Here is a 15,534-nt window from a genome sequence, read left to right on the forward strand (position 1 = left end):
TTCTGCGTCTCCTTTTCTCCCCCATTCTTCACCCCAAGCAAAGACTCCAAAATATAGTTTCTCCCCCCTAAGCAATGATGCCTAAATTCTGTTATTAGTTTCCCCTCACCCTCCTTTAAGCCTACCTTACCATTCTCTCCCCCCCCCCCCCAACCTCTCCCTGTCACTGCCATCACTGGTCTGGTACCTACCAGCCCACCTGTACATGGTTTCTATTGTTAATTTATTTTCTTCAAATGTTCCTATCAAATTTCTCTCTTTCCCTATCCTTCCTACTGCTGTCCTCTCTCCTCTTTCATTGCTGCTCCCCTTTCCCCATCCCTGTTTATTGTATCTCACTCTCTTGTTATTTTTGTTACAATGTAAACCGGCATGATGTTCCGACGAATGTCGGTATATAAAAATCAATCAATCAATAAATAAATAATTGGTATCGCTCCAGAGGGGGACCTCGGTGGCTGATGGGGACTCGGTGGCTGATGGGGGTTCTTCCGACTCAACCGGAGCCCTGGGCACCGGTTGAGTCGGAAGAACACTCAACAGGATGTCAAGACGCTCCAGCAGAGGCGCTAACAATGCAGGCGCTGGCTCTAGGACTGGTATGGGGCAGTTCAATGCTCCGGAGGGCTCAGAGCACTGCCTGTTGCACCCTGTGGTCCAACTCCTCCTGAAAGTCTGGCAATGGGAATGTGGATGACGGAGGAGGAGGAGGACAAGATGTCACTAGAGCCTCCACGGGGGCAGAGGAGGTTTGGTGCCTGGCACTGCACTCTGTGGGGAACGCCTGGGACTCTTGGGTTTGGAAGAGGATGGGCCAGCACTCCCCTATGTGACGACTGCTGGTGCCTGTGTTTCTCTCGGAGCTTGGCCCAGTCTTTCTCCAGCGCAGAGGAAGCAGATGATCCAGATGCCTTGGAATGGTCAGACGATGGAGAGGGCCAGTCCCCCGAGCCCCTCTCTTCGCTAGGAGGGATCGGATATAGAGGGTGACAGAGTCAGAGGGGTCTCTGTGACCCTTCAGTGTCGAAGTTCCTTATGCTGGAGTTGATGGAGCCAACCTTTTTGGCGCCAAAAAGCTGCTCCATCTTGTCCAGCTGGGAACCATGGCCTTTGGGGGTCATTTGAGCACAGTCGGGACACTCATGGATGTCGCAGGAAGGCCCCAGGCTCTGTGAGAGACATGGCCCGTGGGCACTTATGAAAACCAGACGTCATGAAAATAAACCAGCAAATGGTCGATGGACGCGGCCACCGGGAGGCAGCATGCTTGGGAATTGACCGCAAAGAACGAGAGAAACACCTACCAAGACGCAGGGGGAACAGACAGTGAAGAGGGACCCCGCCCGGAGGAAAAAAATGGAGGTGAAAACCACGAGGAAAAGAGGTTTTTTTTGAAAATTTTTGGAGAGAGCTCCAAGAACTGTGAGGTGACTGCTTCGCGGAAAAAATGAGACTGAAGAGAGACCGTGTGTGGCTGTGTGGATAGTGGCATGCTGGGCATGCTCAGTGTGCCAGTCAAAGTTTCTAGAAACTTTGACAAAAATGTTCCATGCTGGGCTCCATCTGATGATGTCACCCACCTGTGAGGACTACCATCCTGCTTGTCCTAGGAGAAAAAGTTTCCTTTTACCTCCAATTGGCATTTCAGCAACTGGCCTGCACTGTTCTCAGCTCTTTATAACTTTGTTTCTTTACTTTAAAAAGTGTAAAATATATATGTGCACATTTAATGACAATGTGCATGCAAATGTTCTTTGTTTTCAAGCTCCTATCATCTTGCAGACCTATAAAATGGATTCATACTCTTTAAAACACATTTGGTTCACTATGTAACATTTTAGCCAGACTGGTTTCTTGAAATAACAAAAATCCCTTCTCAGTGCTTTCATTTTGGGTCTGCCTTTCTTGAAACCGTGCAGGCTCCATGACAGAAACCCCAAGCAAGGTCCAGAAAAAGGCACCTTTTTGGATTTGCCTGTGGAACTCTTCCCAGAGAATCTGAAAGCAGATAAGGATCATAAAAGCCCATCTTCATTCCTGGCGTAATATGCCACAGACCTTAGCCTACCTTTGGCTTTCTTCTCACTTCTTCGCAACCAGGGACCCTCTCTGTGCTTAACCCAAGCTTTCGTAAATTCAGTTATTGCTTTTGCCTCCATCGCCTCCTTTTGGGAGGCAGTCTCATATATCCGCCACCTTCCTATATAAGGAGGCCCCTTAGCTGATGCTCACCTCCAGACCCACATAAAATATTTTTAAAAACATAAAACAGTTTTCTACATAACTTGTTGCTTACGATCCTCGTCCACTGGGATTCAGGTGTGGTAGGCTGTGCAGTGAGATTGTGGGAGCAAAGCACGTGTGATAGGAAGCAATGCAGAGTCCACCTCTGTAACCCCTACTACCCACCTTGCACATTGTTTTACATCCAGACACAAGAGCTTTCACAGATATTTTTGGAAAGATAAAAATGAGCTAAACTGCAGCACCACATACTCCAAATGATACCGCAGTGCTCATCTCCTCCCAAAGCAATAGAAAAACGAATTAAGCCAAACGGAGGAGCCTCACAGAAACCTGGTGCACAACTTGCCAGATAAAGCTAGTCTTATATTGTTAATTGGTATCGCACAAGAGAGAAACAAAAGTCATATAGGATACAGACACATAGTAACATACAACAGTTAAATGGCAAAAAATATATATTTCATAGAATTACAAACAAGATAAAAGAATGAGAAAACTGTACAACTTTAGAATTTAAAAACTGTTCATCTTGACAGGGGAAGAAATACAAGCTCTTCTCTTTGTGTGAAGCACAGACCGTGCACATCCGACATTTTATGCTACAACTGGATACTGGTCTGAATATAACTCTACTTAAAGCTTTAATAACAGGACTTAAACCGGCTCTGTCCAGTTAGAAATATATACATAATCACAACCTTTTATCAAACTAAAAATTAAATTATAAAATCCTTTAAAAACAAATATATTTTAGAATGCTCGAGTTCTGTGAACTCAGCACTGGGGGGGAAAATCTCTTAAGCCATGCCATGCCTTGTCCCATGTAACCCACAACCCATGCTGTGCCCTACTGCTGTGTAACCCGTGTCCCGCACCATGACTTGCACCCATGTATGCTGTGGCCTGAACTATGCCCTACCTCATGTAACCCTGTGTAACCTGTGACCTTGCCCCATCCTACCCTTCCCCCCTATAACCTACTGTGCTCTGCTCCCATGGAAACTGCAGTCCTGCTATTTAACCGGCAACCTACACCATGCCCTGCCCTTGTGTAATCTGTGGTTTGGACTGTGCCCATGTGTGACTAGGGCCCCAGAATCTGGACCATGCCCATGTAAACCTCGCCCACAATGTGCCCTGCTCCCCCCTTCACCTCTTTGTAACCCACCGCATACCCCATGCCTGGCCCCCGTTTGACAAATGGCCTGCACCTTGCTCCCAACCTGAGGGAGTGTTTCAGCTCCTTTGAAAGCAGAAGGGTAAAAAAAAATGTTGGCTTGTTGTGGTGCCTTTTGTACAAACCATCTCCGAAAGCATTCTCCAGTCAGGCCAGTGTGTCAGCAGCATCTCCGTGTACCAAAAGAAGGGAAAACTAAAGGCAAGAGACATTTGGAAAAGCAGAGTGAATGGCTGCAGCTGACAGGAGTGACAGGATTTGAGCCAGAGCTCTGTGATACTGGTCCTGCTGTGCAGTTATCGCAAGACATAGTACAGACAGCAACACGAACACAAGGCAAGTCCAATGCAGTTCCCTTTTATTTTCTGTGGTGTCTGACTGGCTGGGACTCCCTGCCCCAGGTGGGAGAAAGCCCAGGCAGGCGTGTTCCCTCGGGTAAGGTAAGGTGACGCGTCTTAGCACAGACGACAGCCCGCTCCTTTGCTTTCTATAGTCTTTATTTTAATTATCTTATTTAAATTAGAAACAAATTCTCAAGTAAAAGGAAGTCTGATCCCCTCTCGATGCACGGGTGGGAAAGGGAGACATCTTTGGATTCTTATTTAAAGCATGAGACTTTTTTTTTTTTTTTTTTTAAAAACAAAACAAAAAAAAAAAAAAGTTCAAACCAATGTTTTAAGGGTTTTGTTTAAAAAGACCAGACTGCAATTCTAATACACAAACAGGAACAAACACCCATAACAAGAGGAAATGAATTCTGGGAGAAATTCTGTGTAAAGAGAACAAAAAGGCTAAAATATGGAAGGGGGAGGAGGGAGAAGTGCAGGAGGAGGAGAAGACGACAGCAAGTTTTTACCCACCTTGTCTCTAACAAAAAAAAAAAAAAAAAAAAAAAGTGCCAAGGTTTTCTCAGGATACCCCACACTCCAGAAAGTTTCAACACCTTCCTTCAGAGTTTAGAAACAGGAGTGTGGCCTCCCACTTACAGGGAGCGAGAAAGACATGGTGGTGGGAGTCGGGGAGGAAGAGAAGCAAACAAATTGAAAAATCTATCTGCTAGGAGTGAACAATACAACATCAAAATGTGGTGCTTTCAGCGGAACAATACAAAAGCTAAAATGTACACAAAAGGTTGGTTGTTTGTTTTTTTAAATCTACTGTACTGTAAGTTCATTTCCAATGCAACGATCTACTCAACACCAAAAATGGTCATATATCTATCATAAATACAGAAAGTCCATTTTTTTTCTTTTTAAAACTTATTATTTTTTTTTTAGCTACAAGTCCTCAACACTCTTTGTGTGGTTTTTTTCAGGTTTGCAAAAATGTGAGTGAACCTCATGTCCCTTGAAAAACCGGCTTCAGCAGAAAAGCTATCGACCCCAGAAAGCAAAGACTGTCACATTATTTTCTTTAGGAATACTTTGTCCATTTAAATTAAAAACAAGAATCCATTTTTGGGACCTAAAATATATATACACCTATATCTATCTATATTGATAGACAGATAGAGATTATATATATAGATATAGATAAAATAATTACTCTGGAACCAGACCAAAGTGTGAGCAATTGACCTGAGGATAAAAAGACATATTACATTTCTTTTTTTTCTTTTAGCAAGCCATTGGTATCTGAAAGCTAAAACAGCAAGAAATTGAAAAGTAACTGGGTAGATTGCTTCCCCATATGCTGCCTGCCAGCTTCTGCTGTGCTCTTAATCCGGGACAATTTAAAGCAGGCCTTAGGGAGCCAGGCTGGGCTTGTGCCTCCCAGCACAGAGCACCCTCTCAAGGACCAAATCTCCGGGGATATGGGAAAGCAATCAGCACTTTCTTTTTTTTGGTTAGAAGCTTTGGAATTTGCGTTAGTCTATTTTTGAACTTGGTTTATTAATTTTACTTAAATATCTCTTTTTGTATACTAATTGTCCGTCTTCCAAGCTTACAGTCTGAAGGAGTCCTTTCCTATTCTAGTTGGAGTGTGGTCCCTGGGGCAGCTGGGGCTCCTGGGCTGCTCGGCCTTGGGGCTGAGCTCTGCGTTGTCCCTTGCTCTTGAGGCCGGAGCCCCTGAGGTAAGCTGGGAGCTGAGTGGGGGGGGGTGTGGCTGTGGTGGTGTTGGACTGCGAGGTAGATGCGGTGTCAGGGGCAGGGAAGCAAGCGGAGTGAGGTAATAGACTCGGGTGCTCTTTGGCGTTTCTCGCTGTTCGCTCTTTGTGCAAGCTGGACTCGAGATGTCGTACGAGCGCTTCGTCCCCACACACTGTGCTCTCACATGCTAGGCAGCGATAGGAGCCGCCGCCGCCACCGGCAGGGATGCGGAGCACCAGCTCCTGGACGTTCACCACAGACTGTCCCAAAAAGCAGATGGACTTGAGGTGGCTGATGGCTGCTTGCTCGGTGCTAAAGCCCATCTGACACTTCCGACAGACCAACCTGGACTGCACCTTTGGGACGATGAAGGGCTCAAAGAAGGAGTCTGCACTTTTGCTTTCTGCTTCTTGCTGCTCTTGGGCTTTGGGGAGGAGAAGTACCTCCTGGGGTGCAGTTTTCTGCTGTTCTACTTTGGAGGATTCTTTGGCAGGGTCTTTGTCTAGGGAGGTGACCCCCTGGGGGACCGGGGTTTGGCTTGTGAGTGGCTGCTGCAGCTGCTGCTGTCTCTGCTGCTGTAGCCTTTGCTGCTGCTGCTGCTGCTGCCTCTGCTGTTGCTGCAGTGCTTCCTGCAAACTCTGTTGGTACTGCTGGTACTGCTGCAGCAGAGAGCTGGGCGACAGGCCCATCAGAGCCTGTGACAAAGCAGGACTGTAAGGAAAGAGACTTTCCATGCCATACATTGGCTGAAGATACCCACCCTGCAAGGCTCCAGATAGCTGGTGAGTGTAATAGGGAGAGAAACCAGGAACAAAGTAAGGAAGGAACTGGCTGGTAAGCAGGGCAGTGGGGTCTGAAGTTAAAGCGTCCTGTAGAGCTTGCAGCTGGGCAGGGTCGACTACATATTCCATGCCAGGCAGGGATGCAGAGGTTCCTGCGTGAGGATCCACTTTCTCTTTCTTGGGGCGCACCAGAGAGTCCCCTTTTTTCGCCTTCTCTTTCAGCCTCTCACTTTCCTTGTCCTTGCGCTGTTCATGCTGTGAGGCTGGTAATACAGTGGCCTGTGCAGGGCTCGGGCACCTTAAAGATATGGAGGATGCTTTATTTGGTTGTCCAGAGGTCGGAAGGCCAGGTGAAGGGATGCTTGTGCTGGGCACACCCATCAGGTTAGGTTTGGGAGAATTTAAAGCTAAAACAGAGCAAATAGAGAAAATAAGCTGGACCACAGTATCACTGAATTAATTAGATGGCCTTGCAATGTCCCCCTTCAGTCCTATTTCTAGATAAAAATATTCATATAGATCCCTATAAACCATTTGTACTAAAAGAGCTAGCCCTGCTACTGAACACAGATTTATTGTGGTGATAGTTCTGGCTGCATCAGAGGTTTTGGAATGGAGGTGAGTGGAGCAAGCGGCAACCACATTCACAGCAGAGATCAGCATTGGGGCAGGGGAGTAGGGGTGAATCTGTGGCACAGTACAGGGTGCTTTGGGGGTATGGGTACTGCTTTCACAGCAATGCAAACCCCCCCCCCAAAAAAAGCCATAAGACAACCCAGTCACCACCTCAGTTTGTGCTGAGGGCACAAGCTTTGGCATTGATGCCAACTGCACAATCTGGATCTCATCAGCTCTGGCCAACAGGAAAGGCTTGACAGACTTGTATATGAAAACATTGGGGCGATTTCTAAATCTAAGTCCATCTCTCAACCCCCAGAATCTTCAAGACCTAAGAATGACACTCAGCGCTGCTTCCCCAATACCACAATATTTTATAGTTTCAAAAGACTGCAAAAAAGGGAATAATTTAAATACAGGATTAATCATCCACAAATGATTATCCTACTCTTTCCCATAAATAAGTATAAACATGTTAGATTGACAGAGAAGAACTTTTTTTTACTTTGAAAATTGCAGTCAGTAGTAATAGCAGCAGCAGCGGCTAGGCAGGTGTCAGTAGGGATGTGCAGCAGGGACGGATTCGTCCCATTCGGTATTCGTATTTGTGGGGAGCCAAATCCATTGCATCCATTCTTGGGGGACCCCGAACAGTTCATTAGTTATGTATGTATTTGTTTCCCCAAAAAACCCCCCCATCCCAACCCTTTAATTTTAATTAACTACAACCCCCACCCTCCTGACCCCCCCCCCCCCAAGACTTACCAAAAGTCCCTGGTGGTCCAGCGGGGGTCCTGGCGTGATGATCTGCACTCGGTCTGTCGGCTGCCGGTATTCAAAATGGTACCAATAGTCTTTGCTCTCACTATGTCACAGGGGCTACCGGTGCCATTGGTCGGCCCCGTCACATGGTAGGAGCACAAGATGGCGCCAGCCGTCCATTGCTCCTACTATGTGACAGGGACTGATCAATGGCACTGGTAGCCCTTGTGACATAGCGAGGGCAAAGGCTATCGGCGCCATTTTGAATACCGGCAGCCAACAGCCCGCATGCAGGAGATTGCTCCAGGACCCCCGCTGGACCACCAGGGACTTTTGGTAACTTTTGGGGGGGTCAGGAGGTTTATTCATTAGATACGCTGTATTCGTGGGGGTTCACCATACGTTTCGTGACCCCACGAATACAACGAATAGGGACATATACATTGCGGATTGCCAATACGTTGAAAACGAATGCACACCCCTAGGTGTCAGTAAATCCTCCCTACAGACTATCTCAGTGAGATGCTTTATAAGGTTTGAGGTAACATCAGGGAAGTCTGGCTTCACTACTCATGTTACAATTTATGTCCAGTTGTGCTTTCCAGCATAGGAATGCCAATGATAGAAAAAGATCTTGCAGCTAGACCTATTTCCTAAGTTCATCCCTCTGTTAACCTCATAGTAAGCTCTCCTCCAAGCTATATAGCTGAGACATTTGGTATGTCAAAAAATGTTCATTAAAAGATTTGAAATTAAGACACCTGCAAGCACATTCAGGAAGATATGACAGCTCCAAAACTCACCTGTGTTAGAGGGTGTGAAACCTGGTAAAGACGGGCTGTTTAGGCCTGGCAGTAGGACTGGCGAGATGCCCGGCAGTGCTGGGTATGCAGTGGGGAGATTAAGAGCTTGAAGAGGTGCATTATCAAAAATGCCCTGCTGCTGTGTTGCCAGACCCAGAACCTCGTTGGCCTTTTTGATGCGATCCAGTTCCTGTTGAGCCATCAGTTGACGAACAGTAGCTGGATCAAAGTATTCTTTCTCTTTGTCCAGTTGGCTTCCAATGGCATCTTTAACTTTGGAGATATGCTGTTGAGAGAAGATATGGTCACGCACAGATAGACGTGCACTGTACTTGATGCCACACAAAGTGCACTCTGTCCTGGGTCCCTCATAACTTGTTTGGTTTATTCCAAAGTGCTTAGCCATACTCAGTTTGGACTTTTTATCTTTTGCCCTGGCATTCTGGAACCACACCTGAACGACTCTCTTTGGCAGTCCTATGTCATTACCCAAGACCTCACACTCCAGCATAGTAGGTGTCCGGTAATCATTAAAGCAGGACTTTAAAACTTTCAGCTGGAGGTTAGTCATTTGAGTGCGGAAGCGTTTTTGGCCTGGTCGTTCCCCACTGTCTCCAGATTTACCTGCTGAACCACTTGCACCAGGACTAGGTGAGCAAGGGTCTGCAAGGCTGGAAGTCTCACTATAGTCCACAATACCTTCATTCTCAAATTCCTTATTGTAATAGCTAGGTGCTGGACTTACTATGCCAGAAGACATTTGATCTTCATATTCAGACACTGTCATCATAGCAGACTTTGGTAGACCATCGCTGGTTGCCAATATGGATTTGGATTCATTAGTAATGCCTGTTGTACTGTCATTGTCTGCATTACCTTCATCTCCTGTTGTAATGTCTGTAATTGCAGTATTGACTGAAGAACAGTCATCATTGTCTAGTTTTGTTTGGTCAAAACTCAGATTAACTGTGGACATAGAAGGGATTTCAAAATCTTCCAATCCTTCCACTTTGATGGAGGAAGGACTAAGTAGAGTATGAGGTGACAGCTCCACTGATTTGCTCACTGGTGAAAGGGAAATATTCTGGTTGTCACTACTTGTTGGGGGTAAGTGCTGAAAACTGGATCCATCGATGAGATCACCCTTCATCTGGATTCCTCCATCACAGTCTATTATCATACTAGATAGGGTCAAATTGTATCCAGCCCTTTTGGCCTCATGCCAGTGACGTGATCGGATATGGGCTTCCAAGGCTGTCTTGGCTTTGAATAGAGCTCTACAAAAAGGACAGCGTCTGTGGGCTTGTGCTGGCCCAACTGCCCTGAACTGCCCTTTCCTTTCACGTGCTCGGGTGTTCTGAAACCAAACCTGTACCACTCGTTTCTTCAAGCCTACCTCATGAGCAATGTGATCTAACATTTTACGTGTTGGGTTAGAATCCAGCAAGTATTTCTGATACAGAATTTCCAGCTGTTCTGGGGTAATGGTTGTTCTCAGGCGTTTGTCTCTTTGAGGTTCTTCCCCACCTGTCCCACTGTCATTTTCCCCTGGGCTTGCATTGGCTCTTTCTTCCAGCTTTCTCTTTAATGTATTCATTGTGGATGTCGGTGTAGAGGGTGATGTAGCAGAGCTTGCTGTAATCTGAGGTAGAGACCCAGACAGTAGCTGACTTGCCAGCAATGGATTACTAGGGTCAAAAAGCATGAAAGACATATCCAGTGGTCTGTCTAAAAATTGATGGTGGATAAGCTGGTTCTGTGCACTTAAGAAATGAAGTTGTTGATGCTCCTGCCAGTGCTCGAAGGAAGAAAATGCCAGTTTACACTGGTCACACTGATAGGGAAGTAATTGAGGGGCGAGGTTTGCAAGTTGCTGAGGAGATGATGTGTGAAGGGGTTTAAGGGGAAGATGGGAGAGTTCAGATGGGCTAAGGCTTGACTGAGACAAGGAGCACTGGGGTGCCTGCTGGTGAAATGAAGCTGGAAGAGACGGCTCTGGGTTTTGCTGCTGTGCTGCACTCATTTTCTGTTCTGATTGGTCTATGTGTTGATGCAATGGCAGTTGGGGAGACTCTTGCTTTGGTTGTGCTTGCTGTTCTTGGGTTTGGTTTTGCTGTATTCTTGGAGGTTCAGACTGCTTTGGTTTCTCATCTGTAGTTTCTGTTTTGGAATTGTATACCAAGTCTTCATCTACATCGGCCATATGCTGGAGGAAAGCTGTACACGTTGCATTAGCTGAAGATAAAGCAGGGGTGCTGAGAGACTGAGAAAGCATCGGCGTGCTGCATGAGGAACTGGATGGTGTCAGAACATCAGTGGCATCCATTGAATCTTCATTTTGGCTATCATCCTGCATATCTTCATCCTCATCTTTGTAACATAACTTTTTCTGGTGCTTAATAAGATCAAAGATGCGCTGAAAAACTAAGCTGCACTTTTTGCACTGATAATTTAAGTTGCTAGTTCGGATGTATCTGTCATTTGTAAGCTCACGTCTCTCCCCTTCTTTCCCATCACCTTGGTTCTCATAGTTCTTTCTGGCTTTCTGACGGGCATTCTGGAACCATACAACAATGACTCGTGTTGGGAGGTTCAGCAAGTTAGAAAGCTGCTCAAATTCATCATCCTTTGGGTAAGCATTGGCATCAAAGAAATCCTGCAAGACTCTGAGCTGGTAGTCAGTAAATCGCGTTCGGGAGGATCGTTTGCTTCCCCAGTACTCATGTTTCTGAGGTTCTGGGGAAGGTGGCTTGGAATCAATTTTCAGTTCCTCCAAGCTGGTAATGGGAGGATTACTGAAGTTGTAAGGGGAGTCTTTGTTACGCTGTCGCTCCTTGAACAGTGTGTTTCGGAACCAGTGTTTGATCACTTTCTGTGGCAATCCAGATTTGTCTGCCATTTCTTTGATGTGCTCCTCACTGGGTGAATTATTGATATCAAAATATTGCCGAAGAACTCTGAGTTGGTCATCGGTAATACGTGTTCTTGGCCTCTTATTTTGCTGCTGAAGTAAGTTAGGGTTGAGCTGATGTTGGTACAGCTGGGCCAAGTCAGCAGGTAATGATTCTACAGGTCCAAGCTGAGGTGGCAGCTGTGCAGGGAAGGTTTGAAGAGGCATGGTTTGCATCATAAGTGGGGAAAAGATGGGCAGTTCCATTGGCATAGAGATTTGAGTCAATGGTACAGAAGATTGGGCAGATGAAATCGTAGGAGAAGAAAGTGGAGGTGCAGAAATAGGAATTGATGGAGTGGAGGAAGGCTGAGGAGGTACTGGTAGTGGAGGTGGTGGTGGCGGAGGTGGCGGCGGCTCTGGAGTCTGAGGTCTTAGTGGATATAGTTTATCATAATGTTCTCGATACTGTTTGGCAAACCATTCCAACTGCTTAAAGGGGAAGAAGTGCTGGTGAACATGTTCCTGGTGGCTCTTCAAAATCAGGATGTTGGAGAAGAGCTTTCCACATGAGTTGCATTCCAGCTTCTCCAAATAATTGCTCTGCTCATTCTTACCATTCTTTTTTTGCACTTTCTGCTTGTTTTCATTATACTGAATAACAAGTTCAAAGCCAAAATTTTCCAGCAAGGCTTTGGTGGCATTACATCTTGCATCTGATGCAATACGAGGAGGAAGCAGTGAGGTTTCTGACCCATTCACTGGTGCACAATCTTTCTTATCTTTGGTCTTTAATGTATCAGAGAAAGTCTCCTTGGCTGCTGCATTTTCATCCCCTTCTTCTACATATTCTTTTTCCCTGTGTCTCTCTTTATAGTTCTCTTTAATAGATTTTTTTTTCTCCGGAAGCTGAGATGGCTGTAAAATTGTGGGATGTGCCTGTGGTAGAGAGAGCTGACTTTGCTGCTGTTGTAAGATCTGTCTGTGCTGTTGCTGATGGCCTTGCTGTGGGAACTGAACTTGACCCTTCACATCCTCCAGCAAAGTCGGGCTGGTACCAGTGAGCGTCAGTGTTCCACTGGTTATAGGCAGACTAACTTCTGAGCCGAGCTGAAATTCTGTGCTGGGGATATAAAATGGAAAGAGCAAGTGCTGCTGCTGAAGTTGGAGAAGGGTCTCAGTTGTCATTGGGAAGTGGGGTAAGAGAGCAGGGTTGAACAGCTGAGACTGCAGCAGGGCAGCTTGCTGCTGAAGTTCTTGTTGGAGGTGGGCCTGCACTTGCACTTGAGCTAAAGTCTGAGCTTGTTGCTGCTGTTGCCGTGGTGCAATCATATCTGCCAGCTTTTTCCGGTTGACTTCCTTGGGCTCAGAAGGAGAGGGGAGGTTAGCACTAACAGGGGTGCTAAGACATGTAATTCCCACTGTTTCAGTTGAGGATTGGCTCGGTAAACTGGAGCTAGCTGTTGAATTAGCACTGCTTATGGTATTGGTGGTGTTGGCATTATTCGTACTACCTGGGCTGGGTGTGGAGGAACTTAGAGAAATACTGCTGCTGCTGCTGCTATTGCCACTGCTACTGCCACCACCATTACCACTAGCTGCCTCCAATTTTGCTGCTCGAGCCTTGGTTTGATGTAAGACAGACCTCATGTGAATCTCCAGTGTTGAACTCTGACTATATGCCACACTACAGGTATTGCATTTAAAAGGTTTGCTGTCTGGGCTATTTGTGGGCTCAGGTTGTCCTGATGCAGATTCTTGCAGAGCTCTTTTTAGTTTATGTAGGTGGGATACAGAGTTATAATGAACCAACAGAATATTCTTTTGTGTGAAAGACTCTTTACATACAGTACATTTGTATGGCCGAGATGGGTCTAAGAATTTCTCCATGGTAAAGTTGGGACCTTTCCTGAACGGCAGAGCTCTTTTTGGCTCAGACCCAGAATCTTCCTGCACAGAACCAGAATCACTTCCTGTAGGACTTTGCTTATCCTCCAAGTCACTTTCCTCCTCCTTTTCCTCCTCCACTATGATGGGATCTTCAGCCAGTGAAGTATCTCCCATGGCAAGGAGGTCACCATTCACCAGAAGCCCACCATATAGTTGCTGAATATCAGCTTCACTCAGCTCCAGGTGACTGGTCTCCAAGTGTTTTTTCAGTGCTTGGAAGGTGCGGAAACTGCGCTGGCATAGACAGCACATGGTGGCAGCCCGGATAACATGGTACTGAGAGTGAAGCTGAAGTTTCTCGATGGTCTTGAAGGCCAGGCTGCACTGATGACAACGGTACTTGTACACATGACGATCCGACACTGGTAGTTGAGGCCGTTTTGCATGGACTTCATTGAAGTGTATCTGGAGGGCTGCAGATGTTTTAAAGATCTGGTTGCAGCTTTTCTTCCAACACAGAAAGCCAGAGTCCTCTCTAGTTGAACCTGTTGAGTCTGTAAGGCTGGATTTTGAGTCCCCAACATGCTCTGCTCCATCACATGGCAGGATATTCTTGCCCAGTTCCTCAGAAGATTCTGTGAAAGTAAAACTTTTATGAATTATTTTCTGCACATTTTTTTCTTCTAAAAAAGTATTTTTATTGCCATTAAATTTTTTTGCTATGATAAATACATTTTTCTTTATTAAAAAAAAAAGATGTAAATGTCTATTCAATACTAGTAAGAGTGTCATGTGATTAAACAGAAGACGTCAGCAGACATGGACCACTTGATCTGTACTTGCCTCCTGGGCTGTCATAGGGCTTACTTGATCAGTACACGTCTCCATACCTTCTCCCCACCAAGGTCCCTATGTTTCCATCCCATACAAACTTGAATTCTGCCAATATTTTGGCTCCTATTACCTTCACTTGAAGTTTGTTCCAGTTGTCCAACACTCTTTCAGGGAAAAAATAAGTTCCCTTTGCAGTCTCTCTTTAGCATCAGACAACTTCTAGTCTGAGCTTCTCATTATATGGAAAATGCTAATTTCTGGTATCTTTTTATTGCAGTCCATAGTTCCACTTTGGTACATGTTACTTGGCTTAATCATTTTCTTGAGGTCAGCCTTTCTAAGGTCTAGGATTCTTGCTCTAGTACATTTTGGTTCTGGTCACATGCCTATAGTGAACCACATGGCATGGTGATCATCTGATCCCAAACTGTTCCTTGCACTGGTCACTTTTATCCCTGAGGAATTCTGTGCACAATAATTTGATATTCTGTATATTTGCCAAAATCATACAATACAATCATTAAGAATGTAAAATGCAATACAGGAAAAGTAATTACTCAAAAATGCAAAGTCAGTCCTGGCTTCACCCCATTGCATGCATGGAAATGTAGTCAAGTTCCCTAAGAAAAGCAGTATCTCTATTCATGTGGCAGGATAAAAACAGGACTGGCTCAGCTTATCTCCCTGAGCATGGAGGTAATATGGTCATCCTATTTCTACGGCAATGAGTTTGTTATTCATATTGGTATACATGAGTTCTGAAGTTGAGTTTCTCCCTCGTTTCCTATATGATTATTTTCCTTTTTGCTCTGTATACTCTCTTGCATTGCATAACTTCTATTTCTATGCAGATGACATTTATTTATGCAAATCAGAAGAATTAAAAAAAAAGAAGTGTGAAGCACATGGAGCAGGGAGGGAAGAGGAAAGTAGCATGAGTAATGTGAGGAACAAGAGCACTGGGGGGAATGCAGAGCAAGGAGTAGCATGGGGCATAACCAGTATCTGAACATGGCTAGGCACAAAGATTATCTCTATGGTAGGATATGCTGCAGTAATGCCAGAAAATTAAACACAGCCCGTTTAAAATCCATCCTTGCAGTTGAAGGTCTGTGTCACATAAGTGACTGCAAATTTCTTCCAAATTAATAGAGAACAGTCCAGAACAATTTTTGAAAGCAGCAGATCTAGACAAATCTAAACTGCTGTAAAAAGCATTAGGATGAGCTGTATTGAGCTGAATGAATCTACTAAAAAATGTATTTTCAATCACTGTTGGTTGACACAGTATCCAGAATACAAGGTCATGCCTGGGGCAGGATTTCTGCACAATCAGCCCATCTGACACACAATCAGAACCCACTGAAGGGAAATTCGAGGTACCCACCATCATCCACAAGCAAGGTTGGGACACAAAGCAGTCACTAAGGAGAGCAGCAGA

General features: G+C 45.4%; 1 protein-coding gene across 4 annotated transcripts in view; it reads right to left on the reverse strand.

Moving 5' to 3' along the window:
- Window positions 1-15,534, reverse strand: part of ZFHX3 (zinc finger homeobox 3) — an 876,987-nt gene that overhangs the window by 70,862 nt on the left and 790,591 nt on the right. For 2 of the 4 annotated variants that reach the window (XM_029608281.1, XM_029608280.1), the window contains 2 exons: window positions 8,480-13,894; window positions 4,060-6,703 (listed from right to left, as the gene is read on the reverse strand). In XM_029608281.1, coding sequence (XP_029464141.1) covers window positions 5,397-6,703; window positions 8,480-13,894 — 6,722 coding nt within the window. In that variant the 3' untranslated portion in view covers window positions 4,060-5,396. Of the gene's footprint in view, window positions 1-4,059; window positions 6,704-8,479; window positions 13,895-15,534 lie in introns of those variants that run through there. The other 2 variants (XM_029608282.1, XM_029608283.1) reach the window with 2 other exon arrangements.

The sequence above is a fragment of the Rhinatrema bivittatum genome, chromosome 7 (genome assembly GCF_901001135.1).
Source record: "Rhinatrema bivittatum chromosome 7, aRhiBiv1.1, whole genome shotgun sequence".
NCBI lineage: Eukaryota > Metazoa > Chordata > Amphibia > Gymnophiona > Rhinatrematidae > Rhinatrema > Rhinatrema bivittatum.